General features: G+C 38.1%; 1 protein-coding gene across 2 annotated transcripts in view; it reads left to right on the top strand.

Moving 5' to 3' along the window:
- LIFR (LIF receptor subunit alpha) overlaps nucleotides 1–26,330 on the top strand; it is a 79,389-nt gene that overhangs the window by 23,946 nt on the left and 29,113 nt on the right. For both annotated transcript variants that reach the window (XM_061393683.1, XM_061393684.1), the window contains exons 3-9: nucleotides 1,671–1,785; nucleotides 4,212–4,348; nucleotides 11,457–11,620; nucleotides 17,794–17,968; nucleotides 20,024–20,278; nucleotides 24,200–24,329; nucleotides 24,766–24,935. In XM_061393683.1, coding sequence (XP_061249667.1) covers nucleotides 1,671–1,785; nucleotides 4,212–4,348; nucleotides 11,457–11,620; nucleotides 17,794–17,968; nucleotides 20,024–20,278; nucleotides 24,200–24,329; nucleotides 24,766–24,935 — 1,146 coding nt within the window. The remainder of the gene's footprint in view (nucleotides 1–1,670; nucleotides 1,786–4,211; nucleotides 4,349–11,456; nucleotides 11,621–17,793; nucleotides 17,969–20,023; nucleotides 20,279–24,199; nucleotides 24,330–24,765; nucleotides 24,936–26,330) is intronic.

Here is a 26,330-nt window from a genome sequence, read left to right on the forward strand (position 1 = left end):
TGCATACAGTCATGTAACCACCTGCGCAATCAAGACTTAGGGCAGATCCATCATTCCAGAAAATGCCCCTGCTCCTCTGCTGCGAGCCCCTCCCTTCCCCACCTCCAGCCGACACTGGTCTATTTTCTGTCTGTAATTTTGCCTTTCAGAATGTCACATAAGTGAAATCCAAATATCTACTTTAAATTTTATATTATTCATTTTCATCTTATTTAAAAGCATTAAGAATGTTTGTAGGTGTTACCTAGCTTACTGTACAAAGAACATTTTCATCCTCTGCCTCTGAGCTTAGTTTTTATATTATTTTCATAATTAAACATACCTTTTTTCCCCCAAATTACTATTAAATAACATTGTTATGTTACTAATGATTTATAATATGTTTCTGATGTTTTTGTTTTCTATCTTATAGCTTTATAATTTATTGCTATAGTGAATATCATACCAATAATGTGTAAAAATTAAGGAAGAAGCCTTTTTAATAGATATTTATATGGAGACTCTGAGATAGAATACCTCTTTTCACACTCTGGTTGCTTTCCCTCCTTCTCTTTTCTCCCTTCTTCCATTTTTCCTCCCTATTCCTTCTTTCTGGCCTCTCCTTTCTTTCTTTTCCATTGTCTTTTTAGAATGACAGTTCTTCATTGTATGGTGTTTATGTACTCCATGAGCCAGTGTTGTGTCAGTCAGTACTATTAGGACTATAATCTTCTGAACTGCTTGTCACCTTTTAGTTGTTTGCTGCTAAGTCGTTTCAGTCGTGTCTGACTCTGTGCGACCCCAAAGATGGCAGCCCACCAGGCTCCCCCATCTCTGGGATCTGGAGTGGGTTGCCATTTCCTTCTCCAATGCATGAAAGTGAAAAGTGTTTAGGCCTACACAAAATATCTATTTTCCAAAGACTCATGTGAGTTTATTACCACGTATATGATATGCTTCATAAAACCTAAAGATTGGCTATGGGATTTCTGTATGGGTGGCAGTCTGGTAACAAGCTGTGAAGCAGTAGTAATTAGGAGTACTCAGAAGCTATGTTTCGGACACGACTGAGCGACTTCACTTTCACTTTTCACTTTCATGCATTGGAGAAGGAAATGGCAACCCACTCTAGTGTTCTTGCCTGGAGAATCCCAGGGACAGGGGATCCTGGTGGGCTGCCATCTCTGGGATCACACAGAGTCGGACACAACTGAAGTGACTTAGCAGCAGCAGCAGAAGCTATGTTTGTGGTATAAGAGATACATAGTTTTTATTTTTACTTAGAGTCTTAGAGTTACTTGAAAAAATTTTTTTTTGTTTTTTTGCAAATGGGGTCACTGTAGATTAAAATTCTCCCAGGCCCTTTCTTGGTCCCTTCATCGAATCGGTACAGTCACTCCCTCTATTTATATGAGTTGCCTGGAAGTGGAATTTTTGAGAGAGGCCTAACCCCTGAGTGGTTGGCCCACTGTCATCAGTTTACTCACCAGCTTCTTTAAACCAAAGCTACAAAAAAGAAATAGAAAGCCAGTCACGTCCTGGGACTGCAGGCTCATCTCTGCGTAGAGAACCTGGGCCCTCTGCAGACGCGTAGCTTGTACTTACATCTGGGGATGGTTTGACTTGTTGACCTTTCCAGTGCAGTTAAATTAATATCATTGTGTGTGTGTGTGTTGTTTTTCCTTCTCCAGGTACTCCTCATGATTTGAAGTGTGTAACTAACAATTTAAAAGTGTGGGACTGTTCTTGGAGAGCACTTTTTGGAGCAGGTCGTGCTGCTTCTTATGAAGTTTGCATTGAAAAGCGGTAACGGAAATACTTTGGTTAATTTACAGTTATAACCTAAAGGTTCCTTGTCTTTAATCTTAGAATATAAAGATTTTATTCTGGAAGTTTTTAAAAGAAATTTTAAATCCTAGCTCTCTATTTCCTAAAAAGGTGACTCTTAACTTCAGTCAGGGTGGAAACAAATCCTTCTCTTGGCCATGACTTTGATTCTTTTGTCATGGGAATTTTGAGTATGGGACACACTTCTCATGGGCTGTGGGTTCTGATAAGCTGTGGGGAAGTTTTACTGATCTGTCCTAAACCAATGCCTGCCTGTATCAGTGAGGTTCAAGTTTAGATTCCAATAGAAAACGTCAGTAGTAGCAGTTTAGTAGACAGGCATTTACTTTCACGTAAAAGGTCCGGAGTGAGCAGTTCAGGGCTGACGTGGCCACGAGAGACCCCATTTCCTGTTTCCCGTGGTACTCTGCCATCTTGAGTGTGTAATCTCCTGGTTCAAGATGATGCTCCGGCGTGGCTGTCATGTCTGCATTCCAGGAAGCAGGAAGGACAGGAAGGATGATTTTCTTCAGAGACTCCTTGAAGAGATATCTGCCTCCATCTCATTGGCAGAACTTCACCAGTGGCCAAACCTATTTGCGTGAGAGGCTGGGTGATGTGTTCTCAGAGCTGATGGCAAGCGCCTGAGTGAACCTGGGGTAATGTCACTCAGGGGAGGTGGGTGCTAGGAGGCAGGTGGCAGGTTCTGTCACACCACCGTACCCCCTCAGGTGATCTTGCAGTAGCTGCAAGTCCCGGGGCCTGCAGTGGAAGCCCTCAGGGTGTCTGCAGGCCGGAACACTCTGCGTGCTCCTCCCTGACCCCAGCAGGCCTCAGAGCTGTTTAGCAAGGCCAGAGAAGTTCAGTGCAGCGCTCCCGGCACCAGTGTGCTGATGAGTGGTCCTCCTGGAAATGACATAAATGTGGATATAAGTACACTCGGGTTTTTCCCCAGTGCATGTAGATTTATCGAGCATTAGTCTAAGTGTTGTGCTCGTTTATCAGCCAAGTTGAGCTTGGTTTTATTGCAGAGACAACCCTCAGGTTTTATATCGTTGCTTTCTGCAGTGAAAATAAAGGATTACACTTGCTTGTGTCTTGTGTCTATCGTGGGGTCATCTGGCATCTCTGCCCCTCGTCCTGCTCTCAGGGACCCAGGCCAGGGGACCCTTATCTTTTAATGCACTGGGACGAGGCAGAAGGGGAGTACGGCCTTTCAGAGCTTCCTTCCTGACATGAGAGATGTGACTTCCACTCAGTTTCTCCATGAACAGTGTCACATGGCCGTGCCTTGCTTCAGAGGAGCAGGGAAGGGCCATCCTCCTTTGAACCCAGAAGGGGAGAATCCGAAAAATCTGTTAAATCACACTAATAACCACCGCAGGCCCCACAGAGAGGAAGTTATCCTGGCCGCAGGAGTTCACAAGAAGCAGATCATAACGATGCTGTGGATTAAGTGCTGATGGAAATTGTCTGTGACGGTCTGAGGGAGCACTGACTAAGGAGTATGAGGTCCAGAGAGGCTGTCAGAAGCATGGTTGTGGAGTAGGAATACTCAATTTGCTCAGCAGAAATAGGACAAAAAGCCATTCCAGCCAGGGAGGATATTGGGTACAATGGTATTAATGTGTGAAACGCCTGATTTATAGAATTCAGGTGGTCTTGTGTTGCTGGCACATAAAGAAACCTCACAGGTGAGGTTGAGAGGAGGCAAGCCGACCCTTTCAAGTCCTCAGTCCTAAGTGAGTAATGTGAGGAAGCCTGTGTGGAACAGGGCGGGGATGCAGGAGGCACCCAAAGTCCTTTTGCTTGAATTAAAGTTTTTATGGAAAGTTAAAAATGTATGTGAATAACAGAGCGTATAAACATGCCCTGTGAAGATACAAAAGCCCATGGAACCACAGAGGAAAAACTGACTTTTGTCTGAGAGGTAATGGGTGGGAACTAGAAGCTCTTTGAAAGCAGAGCTGATGAGAACGTTTGTATGACTGAACCATGGGCCAAGACAGAGGAGCAGACAGGCTGAGTTGAAGTCCCAGTGATGGGAACCCTGTGATGATGGGGTCCACAAGTTGGGGGCAGGTGTGTGAGGTGGGGGACAAGCCTGCCCAGAGAGAGTTGGGGTGGGGCTTGAAGGGCATGCTGAAATCCTGAGTTTCTGGAGAGAATCATCTCTGCTTACTCTGTTTACTTTCTGATCCAATCTGGTTAGTTTTACTACCACTACATTGATGGACTTACCACTTTCCTCTCTTTTTTCAGTCTTGAAACACAATATGACCTGTCATATTTTTGTATACAAAAGAACATAAAGTATTTTTCAGTGCATCTTTTGTCAATCAAGTTTTTATGAAAATTGCACTCAATTTTATCTGCTAATTGAATTTTGATTTCTTATATTTCAGGTCCCGTACTTGTTATCTATTGGAGAAAAATACTACAATCCCACCTCTTTTACCTGGTCATTATGAAATAACAGTACACCCATTATATGAGTTTGGAAGTTCCAAAAGTAAATTCATACTAAATGAAAAAAACATTTGTAAGTATTTGAAAAGAAAATTGATTTGAAAATATCTCAGAATGGTGCCTTTGTTAATATTGTAATGCTTTATAGTTGACAGAAATGTACCATTCTTTGATATCTGTTGTTATACTAATACTCCCATGTACCCAGTGATCACACTTCCAACTGTGGAGCACAGGCAAGAGCACAATGAAAGCAGACTCTTCCTCTGGTCAAGCAAATAGATGCTGCAGAGGCTAAGGTCCTTCCTGCAGTTGGAAACTTTTCGCCTCCCTGTCTACTTTGTTGATTCCTGCACGCCCTTCAGAATTGTTTAGCCGTCTCAAGGAACTAGTCTTTGACCATCCCTGCCCAGAGGAGACCCCATTCCTTTTGGCAGTCTGTATTTCTCTTTTGTGGCATTTCTCACAATTGCATAAATAATTTATTATGTAAGTAGGTGCTCCCTGTGTGTTTCCCTTACAAGAAAATAGGCTCCCCAAGGGCAGAGACTCTGTCTCCTGCCGCTAGTGTCTAGTCCAGTGCCTTGCACTTCGCCAGTATCTTTTACAGATGTGTTGACCGAATACCTAGGATATAATGCTTCGAGCTGGAAGTGTGAATAAACCCAGGCTGGTGGAAATGGAAATTTTTCTGTGTAGTGAGATCTTAAAAACCCTAGTTGTCTTGACTCTTTTAATGATTGGCTAAATACGTGTATTGCCTTCTGACAACTATTATGGGATGGTGTTATAATGATATGATAGTGAGTCTTACAAGGATGACTTATGCTGAAGCAAGGGAAAGAAAATATAAGTGATCTTTCCAGTTTTACAGACAGAATGCATGTTTGGAATGGTCTGTGTCTGAGATGGCACAGATTTTGAAAGGATAATAACAAGCATGCTGTCCAGGAATTTAGAACCTGTCTCATTTCCTCTCATTTTCTGGCTGGTGTGGGGAAAATGCTGTTTAAGGCTGTCTTCAAGATAAAGGAGAGAAGAGCCATGTGTGTTATTTTCTTTCTGTAGTTGTACGTGAGATCCATGTGAGATTATTTTGTATAGATCAGCCACGATGCCAGTACCTGCAGAGAAATATTGTTAATTCTTGTATTTTGTTAAATAGTGTTAATTACATGTATTTTCTGTGTGTGTGTGTATATATATATAAACAGTGAAGTTTATATTACTTTATAATAGGCTTACCAGACTATATTGAGTTTCAAGTCATTATGTAAATCTCCATTTTTATAGGTTGCATAGTATTCCATTGAATGGAGGTACCATAATTACTTTGTCATTGATTTATTTTTTTTAGCAAATTGTATTTTATTTTTAGCAAGTTAAATTTTATTTTTTAGCTTATTATACTACTTATTATAATCAAATGTGTGTGTATGTGTGTTTGTCACTTGCATCTGACTCTGCAACCCCATGGACCGAAGACCACCAGGATCCTCTGTCCATGGAATTCTCTAGGCAAAAATACTGGAATGGGTAGACATTCCCTTCTCCAGGGAATCTTCCTGACCCAGAGATTGAACCCAGATCCCCTGCGTTGCTGGCAGATTCTTTACCATCTGAGCCATTAGGGAAGCCTCATTTTCTCATTTTAAGTAGAGGGCTTGTAAAGCTGAACTAGATTGATGTCTTTTTTTTTTCCATTTATACATATACATGTATCTGTGCCTTTCAGATTCTTTTCCCTTGTAGGTTGTTACATAATACTGAGCAGAGTTCCCTGTTCTATACAGTTGCTATTATTGTTCAGTCACTTAAGTCCTATCCAACTCTTCATGACCCCATAGACTCCAGAACACCAGGCTTCCTTGTCCTTCACTATCTCCCAGAGTTTGCTCAAACTCAGGTCTATTGAGTTGGTGATGCCATCCAGCCATCTCATCCTCTGCCACCCCTTCTCCTCTTGCATCCTCAATCTTTCCTAGCATCAGGGTCTTTTCCAGTGAGTCAGCTCTTCCCATCAGGTGGCCAAAGTATTGGAGTTTCAACTTCAGCCTCAGTCCTTCGAATGAATGAATATTCAGGGTTGATTTCCTTTAGGATTGACTGGTTTGATCTCCTTGCTGTGCAAGGGGACTCTGAAGAGTCTTCTCCATCACCACAGTTCGAAAGCATCAATTCTTTGGCACTCAGTCTTCTTTATAGTCCAACTGTCACATTCATACATGGCTACTGGAAAAACCATAGCTTTGATTATATGGACAGTAGGTCCTTATTAGTTATCCATTTGAAATATAGTACTCTGTGCATACCAGTTCCAGACCAGGTGGGAAGGGTAGCAGGAAGGGATAGTTAGGGAGTTTGGGATTGTCAGTGATTATTATCATTGAGATTTTTACTTCTAGTTTTTCAGTATTATATCCAATGCTTTAATGAACATTTTTTGCACATCTACGTTGCTGAATTTGTGTGATGATTTTCTTAAGCTAAATTCATAGAATTGGAAATGCTGTGTTGGAAACATTCCCTTTTTATGACTCTTGACGTCCATTACCACTTGTTCCTCCAAAATTTTGAATCTTTTTGCATGCTCGCAGACATCATATTAGAGCACGCCTGCTTGGCTGCATCCTGGCCAGGACTACGCATATTGTCCTCCTCTCTTAATTTGGCCACTGCAATCTGATGGCCCCCCAAATTACAGCATTGTTGTTTTTATATTTCTGTGTTTACTTTTTAAAAATTATCTGTCATTTTTATTCTTTTTCTGAGCTATTTGTGTCCTTTGTAAATTTTCTCTCATGTTGAAATTTCATATTTCCTTCTCAGTTCACAAGCACTCTCTGTATAATATGATTATCAATTATGTCCTATTTGTTATAAATCTTTTCCCATAAATATTTTCCTAAATTTAAACTTTGTGGTGTTTTTCACACCACAAGTTTTCATTTTTATATAATAGAATCTCATGATATTTGGGGGATTTTGGTTTTGTTATCATGCTTAAATCTTTTATCCATCTGGAATTATTTTGTAGTGAGGTATGAGGAATCTAACTTAATTTTATTCCAGATTTTAAAAAATTTCCCCAGGACTCCGTCAAAGAGCCAGTTTGTGTTGTCTGCTTTTTTAGTAGGGAGTAAGAACATTCCATCTGGAAAACTACTTGAAGATAACAGTGTTAGAAAGGCAAATCAGGACGGACTCTAGGTAACATTTGATTAATAGACCGAATCTTACAAAGAGTTATTAAGAGATTAAAAATCTTGCAAAGACTTATTTTTGTGCTTGTCATTGTCAGTTAGAAGTTTATTGTGCATGCTAAGTCGTTTCAGTCATGTCTGACTCTTTGTACCCTGCAGTCTGCCAGCTCCACTGTCCCTGGGATTTCCCAGGCAAGAATACTGGAATGGGTTGCCATTTCCTCCTCCAGGGGACCTTCCTGACCCAGGGAACAAACCTACATTTCCTACATTGGCAAGCGTGTTCTTTACCATTGAGCCAGATAACATTTTTAAATAATGGTTCTGATCATGATTAGAATATTAGATAAACAGTATCCCAGTGCTAAGTTATTACTACCACTACCCAAGAAAACAAACATCAAATTACATGAATATAAGAGAGGGAGGCAGGTCCATCAGTAAACCTTTGAACATTTATCATGTGCAAGAGATGCTGTGAAATGGTATGGAGCTGTACATCAGAAGATTTGGGTACTTTGGCAATTTGCTGCTAAGTAAAACTATGAGAAATTAAGTTTTTTCCAGATCTTAAGATCCTTTCAAAACTATACATACAGAGCAAAGAAGAGATTTAAAGTATATACATATATCTAATAAACTTCTGGGCTTCCCAAGTGGCACCAGTAGTAAAAAGCCTGCCTGCCAATGCAGGAGACAGAAGAGATGCGTGTTCGATCCCTGGGTTAGGAAGATCCCCTGGAGGAGGGCATGGCAACCCACTCCAATATACTTGCCTGGAGAATCCACATGGACAGGGAACCTGGCAGTCTACAGTCCATAGGGTCACAAAGAGTTGGACACAATTGAAGTGACTTAGCACGTACAATAAACTTCTAATTGACAAGGACAAGGACAAAAATAAGTCTTTGTAAGATTTTTAATCTCTTAAGTTTCTTAAAATTTGGATCTGAGGCAGAATTTGTCTGAGGCAGAATAAATACTGTGGATCCTTTTAGAAAGACCTGGGAAAGCTCCCATCTTCTGATGTCCTAAGGAGGAAGGGACATGGAGATTATGGGCAAAGATATATCAGCTTCACAAATAAGACTGATAATATTTTTTTCTAGCTGAAAAGTTTCTAGAAAGCAAGTTAACATTGTCCTCAAGTGCATTTTAGCTGGAGAGAAAGGCAGATGACAGTTCATGGGCGTTTAGGGGAGCTTCCCAGGTACATGAAAGCAGTTTACTATGAAATTGTGAAAAGAAGTATGTTTAATCTTTTCACTTGTAATTATGACTGCTTCTGTTTTTAGCTTGAAATATTAGCTATGACTTGGGTTTTGAAGAATAGACTACTGTTGTTTTCGATAAAATGTTAATTGTGTGTACTTTTCAGAGAGGGAAGCATTTTAATAGATGAGTGTTGCCTTAATAAAATACTCTGATGTTGCATAATTTTAAGTTACTATATTGTGACTTCTTGAAACATTTGAAGGATCCAAGTTCTTGGCAGCCTCTGCTCTCTGTGCTTGCCCTGCCACCTTGAACTTACCCCTTCTGGCTCTGAATCAGTTTGTTGCTCCTCATTTGCTCCTTCTTTTTTTAAAAGCAGTTTCCCACTTAAACTTCTATAAAGAATCTTCCATTGTCCTTAGGTAGCTATATAATGGTTGTAGTTCAGTTACTAAGTCATGTCCAACTCTCTTCGATCCCATGGACTGCAGCACGCCAGGCTTCCCTGTCCTTTACTATCTGAGGTTTCACTCAGATTCATGTCCATTGAGTTGGTGATGCCACCCAACCATCTCATCCTCTGTTGCCCCTTTCTCTTCTTGCCCTCAATCTTTTGCAGCATCAGAGTCTTTTGCAGTGAGTCGGCTCTTCACATGAGGTGGCCAAAGTGTTGTAACTTCAGCCTCAGCATTGGTGCTTCCAGTGAATATTCAGGGTTGATTTCCTTTAGGATCAACTGGTTTGATCTCCTTGCAGTCCAAGGGACTCTTCACGAGTCTTCTCCAGCACCACGGTTTGAAAGCGTCAGTTCTTTTGCACTTGCCTTTCTAATGGTCCAGCTCTCATCTGTACATGACTACTGGAAAAACCATAGCTTTGACTATACAGACCTTTGTCAGCAAAGTGATGTCTCTGTTTTTTAATATATATGCTGTCTAGCTTTGTCATAGCTTTTCTTCCAGCAAGCAAGTATCTTTTAATTTCATGGCCACAGTCACTGTCTGCAGTGATTTTGAACTTACCTTCACCTTAACTGTCATTTGAGGAGAGAACAGGCAAGAAAGAGCCCTACCTACTAGAAAGCCTGAATTTTATAGAACGGGCTCATACTGTGCGTGTTTTCCACTGACTGACCCCCTAAGTTTTTCCATACCGTACTCATCCCTTACAAAAACTTGAAGATTTTTAAGAATTCCTTAACTCTTTCTGCTTTTTTTTTTTCTTTTTTAGTTTACCAGTTTTCTCTCTGTGAGAGGCCCTATCCTTGAGCATGGTTTTTCTCTTTATCTTTTGTAATGCAGCTACAGAGCCATTTGCCCTGCCAGCATTGTTTCTTAAGAATTGATGGCACCCTCACCACCATCAGTGGTCTTTTCTCAGACCTTCTGAACTCTGTTTTCCTGGCCCCGGATGACAGCCCATTTCTTTTGATCTTAGTGATCCCAGATTTTCTCTGCCTTTTGCTGCTTCCACATCTTTTGCTCTCAGGATTCTTGCTGGGTTCTCTGGTTTCTTGAAAGTGTGACTGTGGGTCACTAGCTCTCAAGCTTTGGCTGTTTTGTATCTGTGTATTAGGTTCATTTCTTTAGCCGCACTCGGGGAGTTCCTCTTGAGTCTGTGTGCATGCTCTCACTGGTCCCTATTCTTAGTGTCTGCTCCCTGCTTCAGTGATGGTCTGTTCTTCCTTGATGCTTAGCCATGGCCTGGTTCCCACCTTTCTTCACAATGGTCCCTGGTTCCTTTTGCGTTTCTGGGCTGGTGACTTGAAGAAATCTTAGATGTTTCCATGTTTTATTAATACTAATCCTTCATTTCTTTGAAATGTCCATTAGATTTTTCCTTTCTTTTCCATATATGGCATCCTGAGCCGTATCCTTTTTACCATAGCCTGGCTGTCTCCTGCTGGGTCACGTTATGTCTTTCTCAGTTCCCTACAGGCCTTTTGCCCACCACTGCAAACTAACCTTTCTGAAAGACTTCCCACATCCTGCCAAGTGCTTCTTCGATCTGCATGGAATCCCATTGGCTTCCTCATCTCATTACCACCATCTTGCTGCTATTTACTGCTGCCTATGCCAGTTGTGGGCTTCTCTGGTGTCTCAGTGGTAAAGAATCTGCCTACCAATGCAAGAGACTTGGGTTCGATCCCTGGATTGGGAAGATCGCCTGGAGAAGGAAATGGGAACCCACTCCTGTGTTCTTGCCTGGGAAATGCCATGGACAGAGGAGCCTGGTGGGCTGTGGGGTTGCTAACAGACACAACTGAGTGACACCAGCGTTCAATGCCAGTTGTAGTTGACTGCGTCCGGAAGTGGGTGACTTTCCCTAGTGTGGAGACTGTGACATTGAAGACGAGTGGGGAGGGAGCCGAGGACGCAGAGGGAAAGCTTTGCCAAGGCCAGCTTTACATAATCCACACACTGGAAGCTCTGTCACTTCCCTCTGATGTTGCCTGTTTGGAGATCCCAGACCCAGTGACACCAGAGTGTTGTGGGAACCCAGTCACTGTTTGTGTTATGGATTTGAAACAGCTGGCTGGTAAATAATTTCCTCAGATTTGGCTGATGAATCACTGGGAGCTGCTTGTACAAATAAATACATATATTTATTCTCTTTTCAGTACTAGGTATAAGAATTTGCTTTACTCCTTAATTATTTTTAGATCAAGAAGGAATAGAGCTTAAAATTAGTTGATTAATGGAATTACAATATGAAGACCATTACTTCTTTTACTAAATTTTATCTTTTGTCTCCTTTTTTAAGCCTTAATTCCAGAAACTCCAGAGATCTTGAATTTGTCTGCTGATTTCTCAACTTCTACATTACACCTAAAGTGGAATGACAAAGGTTCTGTTTTTCCACATTACTCAAATGTCATCTGGGAAATTAAAGTTCTACATAAAAAGAATATGGAAATTGTAAAATTAGTAAGTTTAAACAAAAATAGATTTTCTCCTATGACACTAAAGAAACTGAATAATTTTTTTTAATTTTAAAGTGAACCTTTTGATTATTAAAGAAGTAGATCAGATATCCCTGTGGAATTCATTAAAAACTGTATGCTATGACTATAAAAAATCACTAAATTAATGAAATAATGTAACAATTATAGAAAGTTTAGGAAATTAAGGGATGTGTAATCCATGATTCTGCCACTTGAATATAATAAACAATATATTTGTGTATTCCTGTCTAGCCTTTTTATATGCATGTTTTTGCATAAATGGCATAAAAATATACATATAATTTCATTTACTTATTATAGATATCTAACATTATAAATATAAACATAAATGTTTTGAAACATATTTAGGCATAGTAATTGTTGCGAAATTTTGCATAAATCTGTAAGTTTGAATTTATCTCAATCCAAAATAACATTCTTATATTAGTAGTACCGCTTTTTTTTTATACTGTTTATTAATAGTTACTTTATGGTCTGTCTTCAGTTTGTTCTTTGTCTGAGGAATAATGAGACATAGTAGTAGTAAGACGGGTTGACAGCTAGTATGTGGGAATTCCCTCTTTATTCTTTTACTCTTTAATGCACTTGACTTATGCCTAGTTATAGACTTAAGAATTAGAAGAACATGATTTTACAATTTTTTTGCCAAAGTTTATAGGTAAGATAGTACAGATAATAAATAGGGTTATTCTGTATTTCATAGTTACAATCTTATTTTTCCTTATAGACACCCTATATATTACAACCTTGAAGCAACAGCAGCCATAACTGTGGTTATCATGTATCCAGTGCTTCTGGTGTTATTGACATTGATGTGAAAGCTCTCTATATGTTAATAATTTGCATCTTCACAACAGGCCTCTAGGGGAGGCACTGTTAGTATTATCCCCATGTTACAGATTCAGATATAGAGTCTCAGGAAGATATTAAGTGAAGGAGCCAGGACTCAGACCCCAGCTGACAGTTGATTGCAGAGTCTGTGCTCTCCCTTAACCAGTAAAGTTTATATTACATAATCAGCATTGTTATCTCCATCTATGCTGCCCTCCCTCTCCTTTTCACCTGTGTAAACTGAATACCTATTTCATGAGCCAGGTCAAATCCTTATTTTGAAGCCCATTCTAATTACCTCAATCTAAAATGCTCTCTCTTTTCTTCAATTATAATGTCAGTCTGATTTGCAGCCTTTGATATCATCTAGCATTGTTGTCTTAGAACTATGACTTCTTGAAAATTCTATTGTGTAGCTTTTTATTATGGTCTAACATTTGTATTTTGGGTTACTAATTACCAGCTTAGGATGACTTCTCAAAATCTTTTTCTTATTTGTAAAGTAGTGCTAATATTTGCTGAAGTAAATGATGTGATACTTATAAAGCTTCTTAACAGCACTTCATTGTCATTACTTCCTTTGGGGAATAGGTATTTTTCCCCCTGACTTAAGGATGCTAGAATAAGAGGGATACTGTTTGATATGTAAGTGAAATCAGGCAGAAATGAATGGAGATATTATTCTAGGTTGTGTACCTCACTGCCACAAGATGCATAACAAGATAGCAATGTCAAAATAGTAATTCCCTACTTTGGGGAATATGATCTTTGAAGAAGAATCACAAGAAGCAAGAAAAATAGCAATAGAACAAATTAATTTTAAAACGTTATTCCTTTGCATAGTAAAATGTGACATTTTTATTTGTTATTATATTGTTAGGATTAGTATTTAAGACAGAATTGCTTGTAATCAGTCATCCTATGACAGATTATAATGCTATTATTTTGTAATAGTTTAAAGATCACTAAAGATCATAAAACACTACTAATATAAATGTTTCATTTATAAGTTTCTTTTATAGTGTTTCACTTACAACTTGAAGATTTCTGCCCACAGCCTCACAAACAGCTGTGGAAGCTGTGCTCTGCACAGACCAGAATGTGCGTGACACCTGGGAGTTATGCAGGCCCCTTTACTCCTCTTGTTTTTCCTGCCTATAAACAATGCATTTAAGTTCTTTTAGCTGATTATTTATTGTCTCCATTTTTTCCAGTTAACACACTTATGTTACTCTTCCTTTTTTTTTTTTTCTAAGTTTTCAGTTCAGTTCATTCAGTCGCTCAGTCATGTCCAACTCTTTGTGACCCCATGAATCGCAGCACACCAGGCCTCCCTGTCCATCACCAACTCCCAGAGTTCACTTAGACTCACGTTCATCAAGTCGGTGATGCCATCCAGCCATCTCATCCTGTGTCGTCCCCTTCTCCTCCTGCCCCCAATCCCTCCCAGCATCAGAGTCTTTTCCAATGAGTCAACTCTTCGCATGAGGTGGCCAAAGTACTGGAGTTTCAGCTTTAGCATCATTCCTTCCAAAGAACACCCAGGACTGATCTCCTTTAGAATGGACTGGTTGGATCTCCTTGCAGTCCAAGGGACTCTTAAGAGTCTTCTCCAACACCACAGTTCAAAAGCATCAATTCTTCGGCACTCAGCTTTCTTCACAGTCCAATTCTCACATCTATACATGACTACTGGAAAAACCATAGCCTTGACTAGATGGACCTTTGTTGGCAAAGTAATGTCTCTGCTTTTTAATATGCTATCTAGGTTGGTCATAACTTTCCTTCCAAGGAATAAGCGTCTTTTAATTTCATGGCTGCATTCACCATCTGCAGTGATTTTGGAGCCCCCAAAAATAAAAGTCTGACACTGTTTCCACTGTTTCCCCATCTATTTCCCATGAAGTGATGGGACCAGATGTCATGACCTTAGTTTTCTGAATGTTGAGCTTTAAGCCAACTTTTTCACTCTCCTCTTTCACTTTCATCAAGAGGCTCTTTAGTTCCTCTTCACTTTCTGCCATAAGGGTGGTGTCATCTGCATATCTGAGGTTATTGATATTTCTCCCGGCAATCTTGATTCCAGCTTGTGCTTCTTCCAGCCCAGAATTTCTCATTTTAAGTTTTAAGCACTGTTTTATTAACTTCCCACAATGAAAGATAAGAATTTAATCACTTCTCACTTCCCAGCCACAGACACACTCTCCCATGCACATGCACTTATACATGTGCTCATGCTCTTTCCACTTCCTGTTTTTCCAATATGATTCTGTTATAATTTTTGGTAGGCCAGTAATCATTATTTGTGTTATGATTATATAAACACTATTCATAACTGAACCAAGTACTGTATACTGTTCTTACTTTTCCTTTTTGGGAGAGGGTACATCTTTTCATATTGTCTTATGCTTTTAGTTTTACTTGTCTGCTTCATCAATTCTAAATTCTTTCTGGGTTGTATAAATCTGTCGAAATGTTCAAGCACATTAATATTTTATCGGTTTTGCCTTTGTGAATAAATCTCTCTGATGGCCTTCTGAGACTTACTTCCCAACCTTTGTCGTATAAGAGTTCACATGGATGCTGCCAATATTTGTAAAGCACAGAGTGTGATAACTAGCTAAGTATTCTCATGGCCAGAGGTTTCTCAGAAGCTCCAGAAGCCTCCACTTGTAGTAGCCAACCCTTGGTTTGAAGAGATTAATACCTGAGCGTGCCTGTAACCTACTCAGGACAAACCTCTATGTGTTTCAACACATTTGTTAGAAAGCTATGGTTCATCCTCATCCCGAGGATTCCTTTTTTATTTTTCTTATGATGGACTCTCTTTTTCCTGAATTCCTTGTCTTCATCTTTCTCATTTTGGTAGAAGCTTAAATTTATTTGCTGTTTATTGTTGATACCCTGCTAACTGCAGGTAGCTTGCAAGTATATTTTATTCAAAAAATTTTAATTAGTTTTCAACAAAATTAAAAGACTGTCAATTCCAAATGTTGAAAAGATCCAGAACAATCAAAGTTTTCATACCCTTCTGGTAGGAATGTAAAATGCTACTTGGTAAAAACATTGAGACTGGACATTTCTGACAATGTCTTTATTCTACGTTCACTCATGATTGCTAGTTTAGCAGGGTATGGAATTCTAGGTTGGGAAATTTTCTCAAGATTTTGAAGCCATTGTTCTACTATTTGTTTCTTATTATGGATTTATCTTCATCTGTTGCAGTGGACATTCATTAGGCCCCTTTCAGTCTGAAAACACATGCCTGTCAGCTTGGGATATTTTCATATTTTATGTCTTTAATTTCCTCTGTTTTCTCTTTTTTTCCTTAGAATTTCTGTTCTTTAGAGACTGGACCTTTCTAACCTTTTCTCTAATTCTCTTAGTATTCTTACATCAGTATTAAGACTTCTTAGCATCCTTAGCATCAGTATCTTATTTTCTGAGCAATTTTTCCTAAACTTTATCTTGTGCTTTTGAAGTTTTTATTAATGCACTTTTTAATATACAAGAGATCCCATTTTTATTTTTAGTCATTAAAAAAATTTTTTTATCATGTTCTTTCATAGATGCAGTATCTTTTCTTTGAGGATATCAGATTTCAATTTTTTATTTTTCTTTTCTATGCAGTCTGTTTTTTCAAGCTACTTTTTTATTTATTTTGAACTTTGACTTTCATATTATAACTTTTTCTCACTTTCTGGTCGTTCTGATTGCTGCTCTTATTTAAATGAGAGTCTTAAAAAATAAAGCAAGTCTAACTGGAACTTCTTTTTGCCTGGGTGGGACTTGTTGACTAGTGCTTCATTATACTTGTTTAGGATGGACTGTCAGGCTGTAAAAATCTTAATATTATTTTAGGTTTTTATCTTGACCTGTTCATATACTCCTTAGAAAAGTTTGTTTAGACTCTTAACCTAGTGAATATGTACTTGGCTGTCAGAATCCTGGGTGCTGAGTAGGGGAGGAAGGGAGGAATGCCCCAGCCTTTAGAATGCATAGTGAGCAGTCTCCCTGTTTTTAGTATGGTATTCCCCATTGTTTGTTCTTCCTAGGGTTATTAAATTCAGAGGAATTTTATTTCACTTTTACAAAGGGTTAATCTCCATTCTTTAGCCACGGTTAAGAATAGTCCTTTGGTAGAACAAAATGTGGAAGGGGATTTGAGTGCCAAATATATCTTCAAATAACTTTTAGTCAGGCTACCAGTTTGGCACCTTACCTGCACTGTGCATTTCCAGGATAACCTAGTACAACCAGTTCCTGAGCCCTGTGACCTTTTTATGATTGAAATCATGTTGTTTCTGACTTTCTCACTGGAAGCTTAAGATTCGCTCTTCTCAAGTCTTCTGAGTCAGTTACCTTTGCCCATCTGTTTTCCAGTGTCCAAAATCTTACTGGTGGTGGTTTTTCAATTTTTTTGCCCATGTGCATCTGTGCCTTTTTTTTTTTTTTAATCTTATACTGTTGTTAGAGGAATTTCATGAAATAAAGAGAAGGAAATACATTTATTTAATCTGTTATTTTAAACCAGAAGTCCCAAGGTCACTTTTAGTATATCTTCATGTATTTGATTAAAATCTTCCCCATTTTCCACAACTGAAATTAAAATTTTTATATTATTATAAATTGCATATTTAAAAGTAAAATTTGAAATGTATGGTGCTTTTATAAAAAATATATCTAAAGTAATAGTTTATTTTGTAGAAATGCTCTTCTCTTTCTGATTTTAACTCTTGGAGATAAAAATCTATTAACAATTTTTTTCTATGAGAAATGGAGACCATTTTAGGCATTGGTGTATTTTCTCATGAAGTGTATTGCTGCTGCTGCTACTGCTGCTGCTGCTAAGTCGCTTCAGTCGTGTCCGACTCTGTTCGACCCCATAGACGGCAGCCCACCAGGCTCCCCGTCTCTGGGATTCTCCAGGCAAGAACACTGGAGTGGGTTGCCATTTCCTTCTCCAATGCATGAAAGTGAAAAGTGAAAGTGAAGTCCCTCGGTCGTGTCTGACTCCTAGCGACCCCATGGACTGCAGCCTACCAGGTTCCTCTGTCCATGGGATTTTCCAGGCAAGAGTACTGGAGTGGGTGTTTTATAATATTAACATCAGTATAAAAAGAAGTAGGCCCTAAAGTTGAAGAAGTAAACATAAGTGAATACTGTTACTCCAACTCTCCTTAATATGTTATAGAAAAAGTTTTACTTACTTTGCTGGTAATTGTATACAGTCTGTTTTTTAACCCTAAGGAAAGCAGAACATACTATTTGAAAATAGAGTTTTTGTTTGTGTTTACTTTGTAGGTGACCTACAGCACAACTCTGAATGGCAGAGATACAATTCATCATTGGAACTGGACTTCAGACATGCCCTTGGAGTGTGCCATTCACTATGTGGGGATTAGATGCTACATTGACGATCCTCAGTTCTCTGGTCACAAAGAATGGAGTGACTGGAGCCTACTGAAGAACATCTCCTGTAAGTGCATATTTAAAAATTTTTGTTTCAGATGAATTAGATTAGTCTTGCTTAAGGGTAGGGCTGAGTTTAAGCTTTTAGTTCTCAACCCCATTTGGATGCATGAGGGTCACCTAGGGATCTTCCAAGTCTTCTATCCCAGAACATTTTGATTCAAAACTCTGAGGCTTCAGAAATCTGTTTTTTTAAAAGAACATTCTGAGGGATTGGATAAATGTCCAGGTTTAAAAATCAGTTTGAATCAGCATTAAAGAACATTTAAGATTTTTATGTAATGATATCAAGTCCATATTTTTAAAAATTAGCTCCCAATTTCTTACCCATAGAGCAGACCCCTGTGAGCTGCAGAGTTATTGCAGAGAACATGGGAATCTGCAAGTTTACCCCAAATCATCTGTACATTGACCAAAACTCATATGCAGGTATAATGTTGGCAGTGTGAGAAAGGGCCTGGAATACTGTTGACAGTAAAATGAAGTCCTTAAAAAGGCTGGTGATCATTGTGGATTATTCACTCTAGTGACAATATGCAGAAATGGCCAGAGGAAGGAGGGACTAGGAGCAAGCAGATTAATAAGAATCTTGTAGTTCAGTGAAAGACAAGTATAAAGTAGGACAGCTGGGTTTAGAAATAAAAAGGGGGAGAAGTATGAAAACACTGAAAAGACAGAATTAGTGACTGTGTATTTGGTAGGGGAGAAATAGAGTCAAAAAAGGCTGTTGGTTTGGGCATCTTGGTATCTTGTGATTCTGCCCAATGAGACAGAACAACATGAACAAACTGGGTAGGAAAGATAAATTTCATTTTAATGTGTTGAGTGTTAAGTTTGAGGTAGCTGTGAAGTGGCTGGGAGCAACTTCTTATTGTCAGTTGGGAATACAAGTTCAGCTTCCAGGTGATTAGTTGACACTGGAGTTATCTAGTTAATCCCTGAACAACTGGGGGTTAGGGGCTCTGACCCTCCGTGTAATGGAAAGTCCATATATAATTTACAGTTGGCCTCTGCACCCGTGGAACCCCCATATCTGTGGTTTCACACCCAAAGATTCAACCAACCACAAATCCTGTCATATTTACTATTGAAAAAAATCCATGTATAAGTGAACCCAGGCAGTTCAAACTTGTATTGTTCAAGGGTCAACTGTGTATTTGAGGATCATTAACATACGTGATGTGAAATTGTTTAAATCTTGGAAGCTAACATAACTCAAGGAAAGAGCCATGAAGACCAAGGACAGATCCCTTAGAAGCTGGTATGAGGAGGGATGATGGAAAAAAGAGGCCAGCAAAACGAATAGCAGCCAGAGGGTTAAGAGTAGCAAAAGTCAGTAGTCTACACCCCAAGAGAGAGGGGAATTTTGAAAAGGAAGACTTTAGGTGACATACCAGATGCTCTGGAAGTTGAAGGAAGGATTACTAAGAAGTGGCCATATGATTGAGCAGTTGGGCCACGGAACCATTTTATTAAGTGTCAGAGTACAAGCCAGATTGCAGGAGATTAAAGAGTGAGTAGGTAGAAAGAAGACTAGAGATACTTTTTTTAAATTGGCTACTTAGGAAAATAAAAACAAAGGGGTGCTTCCATTAACATATAGTGAGTTGGGCTTTTTTTTTTTTTAAGTGCTTTTTAGGATGTGGAATACTTAACCATATATGTAGGCTAGTGGAAAGTAAGACATCTGATCTAAACACATAGAGTAATTTCAAAGAAGTGGAATTATTTAACATACAGCTTTTTTTGGTGTGGATTTTTCACATGGTGGATATAAACCTGCTTAATATCAACCTTTGGACTTCTTAGATATTAATATTAACCTGTAACCATATACATTGATCTGCAATCCCTTCCACTCCCCCACTATCACCCCATCATAAATAAATAAAACCACACACATTTTTATTTCTTGTGTATGTCTTGCTCCTTTGAAACCTGGAGGGTGTTCTTTTTCTTTGAGTCACCATTATTTCAAAGTACCTAACTGTGGTTTATGTACACTGGGCTAATTTATGTAAAAGACTTCTAAAGTATTTATAATTCCTTTTGCTCTTTCTAGTGCCTCCTGATTCTCAGACTAAGGTTTTTCCTCAAGACAAAGTGATACTTGCAGGCTCAGATATAACAGTATGTTGTGTGACTCAAGAAAAAGTGTTATCAGCACAGATTGGCAGTACACATTGTCCCCTTATCCATCTTGATGGGGAAAATGTTGCAATCAGGATTCGCAATATTTCTGCTTCTGCAAGTAGTGGAACAAATGTGGTTTTCTCAGTAGAAGATAACATATTTGGAACAGTTGTTTTTGCGGGATGTAAGTATATTACTTTTTTTTTTTTTTAAGAGTTCCTATTAATGTTTTTTGGGTCTTCTTGGAAAGCCTTAATGTTTTTTCTGGGGGATGATTTTCTTTCTTTCTTGTTTTTTTTTTAATTCTTTGATAAATAACATAAGAAGGTACCAGCATTTTTGCTTGTTTTCAAGCAAGTTCAGGTGAGTTCTAAGCTTGTTTTTTACATAATTGTATCTGTATAATTTGTGAAAGTGAAAATTGCTCAGTTGTGTCCAACTCTTTGCAACCCCATGGACTATAGCCTGCTAGGCCTCTCTGTCCATAGAATTCTACAGGCCAGAATACTGGAGTAGGTAGCAGTACCCTTCTCCAGGGGATCTGCCCAACCCAGGGACTGAACCCAGGTCTCCCACATTGCAGGAAGATTCTTTACCATCTGAGCCACCAGGGAAACCCCATATAAGAATATATGTGGTAGTGGTTTAGTCGCTAAGTCATGTCCGATTCTTGTGACCCCATGGACTATAGCCTTCCAGGATCCTCTGTCCTTGGGGTTCTCCAGGCAAGAATACTGGAATGGGTTGCCATTTCCTTCTCCTGTGGATCTTCCTGACCTAGGGATCGAACCTGGATCTCCTGCATTGTAGGCAGATTCTTTACTGACTGAACTACAAAGGAAGCCCCATAAGAATATATATATATATTATTTGTAGATTTTATAATAAGATTTGAGACATTCAACTGCTAATTCTTAATTTAAATTCTTAGTTTAAAAATAAATTCTTAGTTAACAGCTTTGTTGAGTCAGGGGCAGTTAGTATGTAATATTTCTTAATCTTCCATTGTTTAGGAATTTTTTCATATAAATTAATTTCCCACCTAGTATGCCTTTTTATTTAAGGTACCTAAATTAAAGAAATTGTAAGGATTTTGCACAAAATCTTTCAAAAGCATAACCTGCACTTCTCTGATGAGAGAAGTGTGGCTGGAGGACATGTGGGAGGAAGAGTCCCCCCTCACAGTGCTCTATGTACAGTGGACTCTCTGGAATGCAGGAGCATCTTTTAACACGATTATACCTCTGTCCCATGACGCTTCCAAAAGTTGTCGGTGGACTGCCCTACCTAGATGGCTTGTGTTACCCATCCACAGATAATTTTGTGTGTAGAGTTTTTCTCTCCCCTCCCTTGTGGTAACTGTAATGTTAGGAGCACTGATGGTTTTGCCTCCAGCAGTGCTTCTCTTCCACCTCACATTCTGAACTTAAAAGTTCTGAGTGGTCCAAGGATCTCGTGAGTAAAGTGTATAAAATGTAGTGAATAGATTTTGTGATTTTCTTTTGATCACTTGGGCTTCCCTGGCGGCACAGAATGGTTTTTCTTATGCCTTTTTTTTTTTAATGATTCTCAGTGGTGCTTTCAGCCATTTTTTACAGTTCCATAGAAACTTACGATGAATTACATTCAGGCGCTGATAGATTTCCAAGGGAATAACCAGCATTAGGTGCCCTTCTCAGATTGATGGCTGTAACCTTAATTACTTCTTGCTTTCGCAGTAAACATTTTGGAATTCAAATGAGAGTGAGGATACATTCAAATTTAAATTTTACAAATTTAAAAAATTAAATTTTCTTTCCTAAATGGAATTTTAGGAAATGATTTGCAACATTCCTCATAAATGATCATGAAGTCTAAAGTTAAGAACCAGTGAAGGGAAACTACTTGATAAGTGATACCAAACAGTGAAATATTCATGTAAAAGAATGAGATAAAAATTAAAACTTAAAAGATGGTAATATTCACTATTATTTCTGACAATTTTCTAATTTTTATTACAGTGCTAGGGAAAACCTACTTAATTCATAATTTAGCTTTCATTTTTAACATTTGGAGGTTGAAATATTGATCAATACTTGTTAGTTCAGGAGCAGCAGTAACCTTCACTTCAGAGAGAGTCTTTAGAAACCTGTAACAAGGGCTATGGTGTGAGTTAGGGATCAAGATTCACTTTTCTATCCCATATGGGTATCCTGCTAACCCATTATTTACTGAAAAAGCTGGAAAGAATTTTAGAATCAGCTTGTTAATTTTCCCTTACACACACATACAGATTCAAACCTGCCAGGATTTTGATTGATATTAAATCTGTCAATTTAGGAAGATTTTTATTGTTACAATATTGAGTCTTCCAATCCATGAACATGGTATAGCCTTCCATTTATTTAGATTTTGTCTCATTTATTTTAGTGAGATGAGGTCTTTCATATCTTTTTGCAAATTTATTTCTAGGTGTTTGATGTTTTCTGGTGCTATTAAAAATTGATTTTTAAATTGCATTTTCTATATGCTGCTATATAGAAAAAGTTGATTTATACCAAGCTTTTACCTAGCTTCAGTTGGTTTTTTTGAAAAGCATTACATTTTAAATACTGCCCTTTCATATTTTTCTCCTTCAATTTTTCCTTCCACTTCTGTCTAGTTTACTCCTGTTATTTTGGATTTTAAGTATTTCAACTTAAAAAAATCTGCCAAATCCTAAAATAATCAGCATTTTAAATATCCTCAAAATTGTGGGTATTTGAGTTAAATAAAATGACTGAAAGTTTGGCCTTAAGTTTAAAATGGTTTTCAAAATAAATAAGTCAATGTTAGTTTTATTTACCAGTTGTTAAACTTTCATATAAATACTCATTACTTCTCTTAATGTTACCCCAAGTACTTTGAAGGATGTAATGCTTATCTCTGGGGAAAGTATGTGAAATTTTCTAAATCTTTAAAATTACAAGTTTTTAAAAATAAATTTACCTTTTAGAGTTTTTCAACAAGTAGATAATTGTTTAACAAAAAGTTAAGCTCCTTGGAAGATAGTTTAGATAAATATGACAGTAAGGGACTTCTCTGGTGGATAAGAGAAGAGAATAAGAATCAGTCTGCCAGTTCAGGGGACGCGGGTTTGATCCCTGGTCTGGGAAGATTCCACATGCCAAGGAGCAGCTAGGCCCCCTGCGCCACAGCCCCTGAGCCCATGTGCTGTGACTACTGAAGCCCATGGGCCTAGAGCCTCTGCTCCCCAGTGGGAGAGGCCGTTGACGCGAGAAGCCTGTGTACTGCAAGTGAAGACAGCCGCAGGTAGAGGAAGCCCACGCAGCAACAAAGACCCAGTGCAGCCAAAAATAAATAAATTTTTTTTAATTCTTAAAAAAAAATGACAGTAGGAAATACCAGTTTCTGTGTATGCTTGGTTAGGTAAGATAGAAATATCACTTTCTGTAATCATTGTCACACTGTAGAATTTTAATTTATCACGCTAAGGTCTGTCAAAACAAAGACAACTGTTTTTCTTTTTTTTGTCTTACCCCTACAAAAACAGAATAGTTTCATTAAAAAACAAAAGAGCAGTAGTCACTTTGAATATAGGGAGATGCAGAATTTTACCAAGAATTACTTTGTAAATAATAGTTCTTGTAATTTATTTAAGAACTCTGAAATTTGTAACATGACTTACATTGACTTATGATTTGGTACTTCTTTTCAAGTCACAATATAAAGATGATAGATGATAATACTTTTAACCTGTAGATTTTTCTGATTGAACTAGTTGCACACAGGTTCCTTTGAGAGATTTGATGGACTCTGAAATGGGATTAAGGGAAAAACATGATAGTTGATCTCTTAAGGTTGCTAGGAGGAAGTTTCCGAATGAGCTAATAGTCACTCTTAGATATATTTTAATCCATCATTCCTAATGTAATATGAACTCTGACACAACATGCTATACAAAGAATGGTAATTGCTGCATCATTCAAAATGTAATAAGCAAATTATTTTATTTTTTAAGAAAATTGCCCAAAATGTAATTAACATTTATAAAATGCAACATTTTTTAGGGAAGGTATATGTAACGAAAGTAACTGCTTTATTTTTTTTCTCATTTTTTAATTAGATCCACCAGACATTCCTCAAAAACTGAACTGTGAGACATATGATTTAAAAGAAATCATTTGCACGTGGAATCCAGGAAGACCAACGTCCTTGGAGGGCCCACGCAGTACAAGTTACACTTTATTTGAAAGGTGAAGGTCTTTGGGAGAGGTTGTCAGACAGCAAGGAGCACACTGGAAGGATGTTAAATGACATAAGGAGATGTTCTATTTCATTTATACAAAAGATATAAAACAAAATGTGCTGTAGAAAATTGGGTATATTATAAACACTGTAATTTAAGCATATTGCAGACTCAATATTCTTGTCGTCTTTTTTTAAAAAGCCTAGAAAGAAGAACCCTCAAATATGAACAGAGACTATCTGAGTAGTGGGAATATGGCTGATTATTTTCTTCTGTTTTTTGCATTGTATGTATTTTCTTCCCTGAGTAGGTAATATATCTACACTTGGAAATATAAGCCTTTTTGGAAAAACTACTTGAAATTTACTCATCCATTTTTTTCTGTAATATATCTCTTGCCATTTTGAAATTGTTTTAATATTCCTTAATATTCTCTTTTTCAGTTTTTCAGGAAAATATGTTAGATTTAACGGAGATGAAGTGTCCGCAAATGAAAACTACCAGTTATTCTTTCAAATACTTTCAAATCAAGAAATACACAATTTTACATTGAATGCTCAAAATATTCTGGGTCAGACAGAATCAACACTTTTAGTTAACATAACTGAAAAAGGTAAGTCGCTACATAAACCAGTGTCTTAAAAATAACTTTAGAAGTGGTAAAATGTCTCGAGGTTAATGAAAAGTGCTTCTAGGGATTTGTTTTTTTAACTGATTATTTCCTTTATAGTTACTTAGTATTCATTTTTTAAATTTCATTTAAAAATCTTTAAAATTTAAATTTCAAGTTTCACTATTTTATTGAATTCAAATAAAAATTTGAATTAGTTTCATAGAAATTGTAAGTGGCTTTATCTAATAATTTTTGATTTCTGAAAATATTTTTTAAAAACTTTTTATTTTGAAATAATTGTAGACTCAGGGGTGGTTGCAAAAATAATGGAGTCCCCCCTTCCAACTTTCTCAGTAGTATCATCTTCTGGAACTGTACTTCAGTTAGGCAGTTGACCCTCCTGGTTCAATACTGAGCCTGACTACTGACCTTGCTCCGTTTTCACCAGTTGTTGTGCGTTTGATTGTGTGTGGTATGTGTGTAGCTTTGTGCAGTCAGATCCGTGTATAGATTCGTGTAACCCACCAGTACAGTTAAGAGACAGAACTGTTCTATCACCCCAAAGGAACTGCCTCTTGCTGTCACTTTAGCAGCCCCACCAACACACACACACACACATGAATCTCTGTCCCTGGAAAACAGCTAATCAGTTCTTCATGTCTATTGTTTTGTCATAGGGGAATGTGTGTAAATGGAGTCATACACTGTGGGTTCCTTTGTGCTTGTTTCTGACTGTTTGCAACCCCATGAACTCTAGCCTGCCAGGCTCCTCTGTCCATGGGATTCTCCAAGCAAGAATACTGGAGTGGGTTGCCATTTCCTCCTCCAGGGGATCTTCCTCACCCAGGGATCAAACTGTGTCTTTTGCATCCCCTGCATTGGCAGATATATTCTTTACTACTGCCCACAGGAAGTTGGCATTTTTACTAAGGATGATGTCTTTGATATCCATCCACATAGTTTTATGTATCAGTAAATAGTTTGTTCCATTTTACTACTGATGATTTCTGAATTTTTACCAACCCTAGTAATATATAGATCAAAATAGAAGTAAAAGAGGTCAGTCTTTTTGGCATTCATTCCTATGGTCTTTCCACGTGTATCAACTGAGACCAGCTCTGCAATATATGGAGCAGTAGCATACAAGACTTCTCTTAGAAGACAGAGTACAAGTGATTAGTAGATGGTCCTGTTGCCTTACTTCATTGTTTCTTGATTTTTTCCCCTAAGATCAGAAAGGCTACATTTTATATTTGAGTGGCCGTTTTGTATGTATTTATCTGCCCTCTGCCATTTCAGCCCTGTCTTTCCCATGGTTCTTTCCTATCACTCAAATTGGTGTATGCAGTATAACCAATATAGCGTGTGTTTGCTTCACTGTGCCTTTGTTCTTGC

This window comes from Bos javanicus, chromosome 20, assembly GCF_032452875.1.
Source record: "Bos javanicus breed banteng chromosome 20, ARS-OSU_banteng_1.0, whole genome shotgun sequence".
Lineage (NCBI taxonomy): Eukaryota > Metazoa > Chordata > Mammalia > Artiodactyla > Bovidae > Bos > Bos javanicus.